The sequence below is a fragment of the Eleutherodactylus coqui genome, chromosome 6 (assembly GCF_035609145.1).
Source record: "Eleutherodactylus coqui strain aEleCoq1 chromosome 6, aEleCoq1.hap1, whole genome shotgun sequence".
NCBI lineage: Eukaryota > Metazoa > Chordata > Amphibia > Anura > Eleutherodactylidae > Eleutherodactylus > Eleutherodactylus coqui.
Genome location: NC_089842.1, coordinates 220530792 through 220541089, shown reverse-complemented (window position 1 = coordinate 220541089; position 10298 = coordinate 220530792). Strand labels below are relative to the sequence as shown.

Genomic DNA, 10298 nt, shown 5'->3' with positions numbered 1-10298 from the left:
ACCCCCCTATAATCCCTCAAATCTCTACTTTTCCCCCATAATCTCTCAAATCTTTGCCCCTCCCCATAATCCTTGAGGTCGCTGTATCCCCCATATCTCTATGCTCCTCCCCTTTTAATCCCTCAGGTCTCCGCCCCTCACCATAATCCCTCAAATCTCCACCACTCCTCATAATCCCTAATGTCTCATCCTGCCCCCTTAAATCTCTCAGGTCTCTGGGCCCACCCTTTAATCCCCTTGGTATCTGCGCCCCTAATATCCCTCGGGTCTCCGCCCCCATTCTAGTATCAGGCACTCCAATCGGAGAGTAGCGCATGCCAGCCCTGTGGAGCAGAGGACAACCAGCAGGGGGCATATACACGAAACTCTCCTCCAACCTTCCAGTCCCTGCCCCCACCTACCTAGGATCCCCTCTGTACGCATTCACCAGGCCCGGCCTTTGGCGCAGGATGAGTCGGACAAAACGCACCCAATGCTGCGGTTATTTTGAACTCTTTATTGCAGTAAAAATGTTACAAAAGTAGAAAATGAGTAAAAAAAAAGAAGATACAAAATGTTGTCTGTTACCCTGGAAACACATACTATACGGTACGCCGCACACTGGCGGGAGAAGCCATTGCTGCTGGAGCTTATTAAAGGCGGTGCAGTTGCTTCTCTTCACCAGTAGATGTCCCTGCTTTCAGCAATATCTTTGAAAGCTGCCCTTGTTGCCCTCTAGCAACCAATCAGAGCACAGCTTTCACTTTTAAAGAGAATATAAAATTAAAACTGCTTTGTAATTGGTTGCTAGAGGCAATAAGGGCAGAATTCCTTCAATAGTTTCATAAACCTCCCCCCACACAAATGGTACGCTCCAATTAGAAGCCACATTGATATTCTACTCAAAAGTGGAAGATCCCTTTAAGGCCCTGACAGAAGTGTCAGTTGGACGGCAGTAACCACAGCACCACCTAGCGGCTGTCAGTCATCACAGGAATCCAGCGCCTCCTTCCTGCAGCAAGTGGTCAGTAACTACACCCAGACCCATGGCCGGCCAGTCATGGAATGTGAGCAAGAGGAGAACGGACAGAGGCTTCAGAGGCCTAATGGGGGCGCTCTACACTCAGGCCTGGCGTCAGCCATCATTCTGTGGTCTGGAGACGTCTTAAAGGGCAGAGCACATGAGACGAATGAGCGGGTCTTGCAGTCAGGTAGATTACAGTCTGAGGTCAGAGGCCATGATGCGGGAGTAGACGTCCTTGGTGAGGGGCCGGTAGGTGCGCGCAGCCTCATCCAGGAGGTACAGTGGCTCCTTGATGTGGGACGGGGAGAAGCCATCTTGGACCAGCCGCTGCTTCTGCTGCTTGAAGGTTCCGGTGGACTCCATCTGGTCCTGCAGATTAGTGACACGGGGTAAGTCCACGGGCAGCGCCACCAGAAGGGAGGTGGTACGCACAACCATGACCAGAACCTATGGTTAGTACTACTGGCAGTAAGTTCCCCAAGCCTAGAACCAAATGGTTAGTACCACCGAAAGTAAATGTCATAGCCTGGAGGCAGACAGTACTACCGGGAGGTAAGTGCCCAGCCTGGAAACTGATACATAGTAGCACCAGAGGTAAGTACCCAAGGCTGGGCATAGATGGCAGTAGGTGGAGCACTGAAGGCGAGTACCACCCTAGGGGAGGTCAGTGTTCAGGCAGGATACCCTGTGTCAGTACTGAGCATGGATACAGCACCCCCTGGAGGTGAGCGCCACACGATACCCACCATTACCCTCAGGAATCGCGGCCGGGCGTAGGACGGCAGGAGCTCCACCACGTGAATGAAAACCCGCTCCGGCTCCAGCTGGTGTCCCGGACGCAGGGTGACGGCCGCCATCCCGGTGCGCCCTTCATGCCCTAGAGAAGGAGAGCCGAGTTATACACATTGCTGTGTACTGGGCGAATGGCAGCAGGAGGGGCACGTTACCTGGCACCGACACCCCGTAGACGTTGACCTCCTGGAAACATTCCAGACCGCTCATGATCTCGGACACCTCGGTGGTGGCCACATTCTCCCCCTTCCACCTGGAGACAGAAAGGAATTCAGTGGGGTGGGGGACACCGGCTGGGTGAGGGGAGGGCGGTCTGGCACCCTACCTGAATGTATCGCCCATCCTGTCCCGGAAGTAGACAAAGCCGAGGTCGTCCTGCATCATGAGGTCTCCGGTGTTGAAGAAGCAGTCACCAGGCCGGAAGACGTCTCGCAGCATCTTCTTCTCCGACAGCTCGCGGCTGCCCACGTACCCCAAGAAGGGAGAAGCGGACGTGACTGGGGCGATGAGCAACCCCGCCTCCCCTGCACACAAACAGTCCCTTGTGAGGACCACGCTGACAGCAAGCAGAGGTAGAAGAGGACTACACCAACCTGCAGACGTCCGCTGACATCGCCCAACGCCGTCCCTCACCGGCTCCCCCTGCTGGGTGTCGTAGCGGATGAGCTCAAAGGGGCAGAAACGCTGCAGAAACAAAAGGAGGGGGCACAAACGTATCCACCGGGAGATGAGCAGAACATCGCTTTGCCCTCTCTACCTCCTAATATATATAGTGATATATACTGCAGATTATTACACTGCTGACCTCCCTAGAGAGCTGCAGAACATCTCTCTGTTCTCTCCACCACCTGATACAAAGACATATAGACTGCAGAGCATCGCTCTGAACTGCTCACAGGGGTCCTGTGTATGGGGAGGTGGGGTACCTACCTTGTACAGGAAGGTGCCGCGTCCGACCGCCCCGGGGGTTGAGGTATAGTTGAAGAAGCTGATGTTGAACTCTGTCAGCCCGTATGTCTCGAAGATTCTAATATTTCCAAAGCGGCGGGTAAAGTCTCTCCAGACGTCGGGGCGTAGACCGCTGCCCGCCGCCAGCCGCACTTTGTGCCTGGTTTCGTCCTTGCCCTGAAGAGAGAGCCGGATGGTGTGAGTGGTAGCCTGCCACCCTATGAGCGGGGGCGGGGGGCTGCGGTACCTGCGGCAGGTTGGTGAGGTAGCGGCACAGCTCCCCGATGTACTGGAACACCGTCACGTTGTGCTTCCGGCAGTCGGTCCAGAACTGCGAGGCTGAGAATCGCTCCTTGAGGACTAATGAGGCTCCTGGAAGGAAGGAGAAGCCCCAGAGTAAGATGCCTCACTGACGCCCCCTGCTGCTCACCTGGCAGGACAAGACCAATGCTCACCAATCCCAATGCAGCCACCGACCCCCAGCAAGGCTCCGGCTTTATGGTAGAGCGGCAGTGACAGGTAGATAACATCCTCGGCCCGCGCCCCGCACAGCTGGTAGAAGGCGCAGCACATTAGCGTCTTCAGGTGGCTGATCCGAGCCGCCTTGGGTAATCCTGCCCAAGAAACATGAAACCCTGTCAGGTCCCAGGCGACCCCCATATTATGTCATGTGACCTGCTGCCAGCGTTACCTGTGGTCCCAGAGGTGAAGATGCAGATAGCCGTGTCCATGGGGTTTTGGGGGGTCCCTGTCTGGCCCGGCGGGGGGCTCTCTGAGGCATCCTCCATCAGCTCATGCAGGTTGATGACTCCGGGGGGGAACTGTCCCGGCCCCATCACCCACACAGTGATATCCAGGTCCCGAAGCTCCGGAAGAATCTCCAGGACGGCATCAAAGAGCTCTGAGTGACAACAAGGCAAAGTAGGGTATGAGCAGAGGTTACTACAGGTCAGGAGGTCATTAGACTACTAGATTATAGAGGTCAAGGGTCGTTATAGGGTTCACTATATAACCAATTAGGAGTCATTATATTGCAGGGACACTCCGGAGCTATGATATTAGGGAGAACGTCTGCGAGGGTCACCAACAAAGCTGTTCGGGACCGTAATCCCCCGGAGGAGTCCCACTAGATCACCAGACTGAGACTGATGGACTTCGGGCACGGGATGAGGGCGAATTCGCTGGAAGAAGAGATGCTACTTGGAATGGTCAGCGGTTAAAATAAACAGAGAAGACAAAAGGCGCGTCGGCCGGACGCCATCAAGGAGGTCACGGGACATCAGCCAACCGAAAGCAGCCGTAGAGAATAGAGACAAATGTAGAAAGAAAAAAAAATGTGGTTATAGGCGCAATCCCATTTATGTCAAGGAGGCGCGAGGCGTGTTTGGGTTTGGCTCCTCTATTTTTATTGAAAATTAATCCAGCATATGGACACGTTTCGCGGCCGCTGCACCCCTTCCTCAGTATTGTAGCTAGGGACGCACAGCCAGCAGGGGTGGGTTCCCTTTGCAGAGGAGTGGAGCTCAAACACGCCTCCTGCCTCCTTGAGATAGATGGGATTGCGCCTATAACCACATTTTTTCGTCCTACATTTACGTTTTGTGGACCGGCTGCACTTCTCAGACTCGTTAAGAATCGATTAATCTCACTCCCATACACAGAATAAGGGAGAACAAAATAAAAAACATGTAGGCGCGTCCCTCCCCTCCGACGCACGCGTGGGCGCGCCCCTCCCCTCCGACGCACGCGTAGGCGCGCCCCTCCCCTCCGACGCACGCGTAGGCGCGCCCCTCCCCTCCGACGCACGCGTGGGCGCGCCCCTCCCCTCCGACGCACGCGTGGGCGCGCCCCTCCCCTCCGACGCACGCGTGGGCGCGCCCCTCCCCTCCGACGCACGCGTGGGCGCGCCCCTCCCCTCCGACGCACGCGTGGGCGCGCCCCTCCCCTCCGACGCACGCGTGGGCGCGCCCCTCCCCTCCGATGCACGCGTGGTCGCACCCCTCCCCTCTGACACACGCATGGATGCGCCCCTCCCCTCCGACACGCGTGGGCGCGCCCCTCCCTGATGTATAGCACTTATTTCCGGTGGACTTAGAACATGGCTGCATAAAGCGTCACGGGCCGCTCTTCCTCCTGTGTGACATGAGGAGAGCGCTGGCTGGCTGTACGAGGCGTATACCAGGCGCCGACCATTAATATCAGTGTATCCCATTCAGCGGTCCCCTCTCAGCATGCTCTGAGCTCAGAGTTATCGGATGACTTCGGAGGTGTTCGTGTTCACGAGAACATTTTCCGTCACTCCGCATCCACGACCGGCCGCCTCGTACGGGAGAACAGGCCCGATTCTGGAACAAACATCACATTTCTGCCTGACAACTGACAAAATACAAGCCAGCTATACCGGTCGGAGAGGTCAGACCAGAACGGGGGTCCATCCAAATGTATATAATAACTTATCCTCGTAAATGGCGAGACAGACAACCTCAACCAGAAGTGGCGTCACACCAGTATGGCGCTAAGACAGCGATATCAGAGGTCAGGGGTCATTATTTACAGGAGTCATCAAATCACAGGTCATTATAATATTGGGATCCTCACATCACGGGTCATTATAACATAGTATGTAAGGCTGAAGGGAGACAATGTCCATCTAGTTCAGCCCATTTCCACCCCCCTTGTTGATTCACACGAAGGCAACCCCCCCCCCCCAAGAGGCAGAAGCTACTTAGCCCATTTGGGAGGGGGGGGGGGGGAATTCCTTGAAGGGTTTTTTTCTTCTTTATCTTGCTGTTATTTCCCCGTGGGGTATGGGTTATCCCACACTGCTGCTGTCCAAGGGATTGGATTTTGGAAGAATTCCTAAAAGAACCCACTATAAGCACACTTGGATTTTTGGGTGCAGGCGTGTTGCTGAGGTAGCACGCCTGGCACCGGGCGAGTTCATTTGTATTTCTCAATCCTAACCCCTTCTATGTGCCAGGCGCTCTCCCTGATTATTGTTTTCCCTGTATCTCGTGTGGCATTTCCTTTTCATTTGTGAATACACTAGAAAAAAAACTATTTAATAGATTTGCCTTCCCTCCATCATCTTCAATGATTTCTCCTGCATTATTTGTTAAAGGGCCAGTGCTCTCGGTGCAGATCCTTTTGCTGTTAATATAGTTGAAGAATAGTTTTGGGTTGTTTTTGCTCTCTTTGGCGATCAGTCTTTCCGCCTCCTCCTTAGCAGTTTTGATGGTATCTTTGCATATTTAGTTTTTTTTCCCTGTACGATTTTAGCGCTTCTTCGCTGCCTTGTTGCTTTAGTAGTTTGAACGCTTTCTTTTCGTTTATTGCCCCTCGTACCGTCTTGTTGAGCCGCATTGGTTTCCTTTTGGTTGAGATTCTTTTATTTTTAAAGGGAATGAACTGCTCACATGAGGTGATTAGGATCCTTTTAAACTCCTCCCATTTGTCGTCTATACTGATATTTTTGAGGATGTTGTTCCAATTAATGTTACCGATAGTAGTTCTAAGCTGATCAAATTTTGCTTTACCAAAGTTTAGTTTGCTTGTCGCTCCCTGATAAGGCTTCCTATTGATTGACAGCTGGAAGTTGTATTATATTGTGGTTACTGTTCCCCAAGTGCCCCTCAACCTGCACCCCCTTTATTCTATTACTGGGGTCCTCAAAGGTCAGGGGACGTTCTACTACTGGGGTCCTCATAGGTCAGGGGACGTTCTACTACTGGGGCCCTCATAGGTCAGGCGACGTTCTACTACTGGAGCCCTCATAGGTCAGGCGACGTTCTACTACTGGGGCCCTCATAGGTCAGGCGACATTCTACTACTGGGGCCCTCATAGGTCAGGCGACATTCTACTACTGGGGCCCTCATAGGTCAGGCGACATTCTACTACTGGGGCCCTCATAGGTCAGGGGACGTTCTACTACTGGGGCCCTCATAGGTCAGGCGACATTCTACTACTGGGGCCCTCATAGGTCAGGCGACATTCTACTACTGGGGCCCTCATAGGTCAGGCGACATTCTACTACTGGGGCCCTCATAGGTCAGGGGACGTTCTACTACTGGGGCCCTCATAGGTCAGGGGACGTTCTACTACTGGGGCCCTCATAGGTCAGGGGACGTTCTACTACTGGGGCCCTCATAGGTCAGGGGACGTTCTACTACTGGGGCCCTCATAGGTCAGGGGACGTTCTACTACTGGGGCCCTCATAGGTCAGGGGACGTTCTACTACTGGGGCCCTCATGGGTCAGGGGACGTTCTACTACTGGGGCGCTCATGGGTCAGGGGACGTTCTACTACTGGGGTCCTCATGGGTCAGGGGACGTTCTACTACTGGGGTCCTCATACGTCAGGGGACGTTCTACTACTGGGGTCCTCATAGGTCAGGGGACGTTCTACTACTGGGGCCCTCATAGGTCAGGGGACGTTCTACTACTGGGGCCCTCATAGGTCAGGCGACGTTCTACTACTGGGGCCCTCATAGGTCAGGCGACGTTCTACTACTGGGGCCCTCATAGGTCAGGCGACGTTCTACTACTGGGGCCCTCATAGGTCAGGCGACGTTCTACTACTGGGGCCCTCATAGGTCAGGCGACGTTCTACTACTGGAGCCCTCATAGGTCAGGCGACGTTCTACTACTGGGGCCCTCATAGGTCAGGCGACGTTCTACTACTGGGGCCCTCATAGGTCAGGCGACATTCTACTACTGGGGCCCTCATAGGTCAGGCAACGTTCTACTACTGGGGCCCTCATAGGTCAGGGGACGTTCTACTACTGGGGCCCTCATAGGTCAGGGGACGTTCTACTACTGGGGCCCTCATAGGTCAGGGGACGTTCTACTACTGGGGCCCTCATAGGTCAGGGGACGTTCTACTACTGGGGCCCTCATAGGTCAGGGGACGTTCTACTACTGGGGCCCTCATAGGTCAGGGGACGTTCTACTACTGGGGCCCTCATAGGTCAGGGGACGTTCTACTACTGGGGCGCTCATGGGTCAGGGGACGTTCTACTACTGGGGTCCTCATGGGTCAGGGGACGTTCTACTACTGGGGTCCTCATGGGTCAGGGGACGTTCTACTACTGGGGTCCTCATGGGTCAGGGGACGTTCTACTACTGGGGTCCTCATGGGTCAGGGGACGTTCTACTACTGGGGTCCTCATGGGTCAGGGGACGTTCTACTACTGGGGTCCTCATGGGTCAGGGGACGTTCTACTACTGGGGTCCTCATGGGTCAGGGGACGTTCTACTACTGGGGTCCTCATGGGTCAGGGGACGTTCTACTACTGGGGTCCTCATGGGTCAGGGGACGTTCTACTACTGGGGTCCTCATGGGTCAGGGGACGTTCTACTACTGGGGTCCTCATGGGTCAGGGGACGTTCTACTACTGGGGTCCTCATGGGTCAGGGGACGTTCTACTACTGGGGTCCTCATGGGTCAGGGGACGTTCTACTACTGGGGTCCTCATGGGTCAGGGGACGTTCTACTACTGGGGTTCTCATGGGTCAGGGGACGTTCTACTACTGGGGTCCTCATGGGTCAGGGCACGTTCTACTACTGGGGTCCTCATGGGTCAGGGCACGTTCTACTACTGGGGTCCTCATGGGTCAGGGCACGTTCTACTACTGGGGTCCTCATAGGTCAGGGGACGTTCTACTACTGGGGTCCTCATAGGTCAGCGGACGTTCTATTACTGGGGTCCTCATGGGTCAGGGGACGTTCTATTACTGGGGCCCTCATAGGTCAGCGGACGTTCTACTACTGGGGTCCTCATAGGTCAGGGGACGTTCTACTACTGGGGTCCTCATAGGTCAGGGGACGTTCTACTACTGGGGTCCTCATAGGTCAGGGGACGTTCTACTACTGGCGTCCCCATAGGTCAGGGGACGTTCTATTACTGGGGTCCCCATAGGTCAGGGGACGTTCTATTACTGGGGTCCCCATAGGTCAGGGGACGTTCTATTACTGGGGTCCCCATAGGTCAGGGGACGTTCTATTACTGGGGTCCCCATAGGTCAGGGGACGTTCTATTACTGGGGTCCCCATAGGTCAGGGGACGTTCTATTACTGGGGTCCCCATAGGTCAGGGGACGTTCTATTACTGGGGTCCCCATAGGTCAGGGGACGTTCTATTACTGGGGTCCCCATAGGTCAGGGGACGTTCTATTACTGGGGTCCCCATAGGTCAGGGGACGTTCTATTACTGGGGTCCCCATAGGTCAGGGGACGTTCTACTACTGGGGTCCTCATAGGTCAGGGGACGTTCTATTACGGGGGTCCTCATAGGTCAGGGGACGTTCTATTACTGGGGTCCTCATAGGTCAGGGGTCATTATATCCCTGGTCAGGGTCCCACAGCCGTACCTGGGCAGGTGATGAGCCCCCGGGCCCCGCTGGCCCCCAGGCAGTGCCTCAGCGCCCCTCTCCGCACGTTGGTGTTGAGGAAGGCGGCCACCAGGCCCAGCTTGCTGACGGCGAACCAGGCAGCCAGGAAGCGGGGCTCGTTGCCGAGCATAAGCGCCACGGTGGCCCCCGGAGGTAGGCGGCCGGCGGAGCTCAGGGCCCGTGCGGCTCTGTTACTGTCGGCCTCCAGCTGCCGGTAGGTGACGCTCTCATCCCGATACCGCAGGAAGACGGACTCCGGCCGGGCCCGCAGCTGCAGCTGGAAGAGACCCGGGAGAGAGAGCGCCCCCTGCCGGACCCAGCACTGCACCGAGCGCTTCACCTGCGCCGCCCGCACCGAGAAGCGGACGTCCTCTAGCAGCAGCCGGACCCGCCGGGCCCCCCAGGGCCACAACCACAGACCCAGCGGCAGCAGTAACAGCAAGAGCAACAGGAGCGCCATCACCGGACACCGCCAGGGGGAGGAGCCACCTCCAGCACCGCCCCTCACAAGCCACACCCCTCGTGTAATATTACAGCACCCCATTTAATATTTGCTGCACCAATTATATCATGTCTACAAGTACTACTATTCCTAAAATGTATTACTACTACACCTATCATAGCATCTACTACACCTCATATACTATACATCTACTACTACACCTCATATACGATACATCTACTACACCTCATATACTATACATCTACTGCACCTCATATACTATACATCTACTACACCTCATATACTATATATCTACTGCACCTCATATACTATACATCTACTACACCTCATATACTATATATCTACTACACCTCATATACTATACATCTACTGCACCTCATATACTATACATCTACTACACCTCATATACTATACATCTACTGCACCTCATATACTATACATCTACTGCACCTCATATACTATACATCTACTGCACCTCATATACTATACATCTACTGCACCTCATATACTATACATCTACTGCACCTCATATACTATACATCTACTACACCTCATATACTATACATCTACTGCACCTCATATACTATACATCTACTACACCTCATATACTATACATCTACTACTACACCTCATATACTATACATCTACTACACCTCATATACTATACATCTACTACACCTCATATACTATACATCTACTACA

The 10298-nt window shown here is 54.4% G+C and overlaps 1 protein-coding gene across 1 annotated transcript; it reads right to left on the bottom strand.

The window, feature by feature from the left end:
• Positions 1-481: 481 nt before the first annotated feature.
• Positions 482-9624, bottom strand: SLC27A3 (solute carrier family 27 member 3). Its single transcript, XM_066608847.1, has 10 exons — positions 9113-9624; positions 3435-3644; positions 3199-3357; positions 2991-3115; positions 2726-2920; positions 2389-2479; positions 2121-2319; positions 1951-2048; positions 1750-1880; positions 482-1372 (listed from the first exon to the last, which is right to left on the bottom strand). The coding sequence occupies exons 1-10, from the start codon at positions 9591-9593 to the stop codon at positions 1196-1198; spliced, it is 1866 nt and encodes a 621-aa protein (XP_066464944.1). The 5' UTR covers positions 9594-9624; the 3' UTR covers positions 482-1195.
• Positions 9625-10298: the final 674 nt, after the last annotated feature.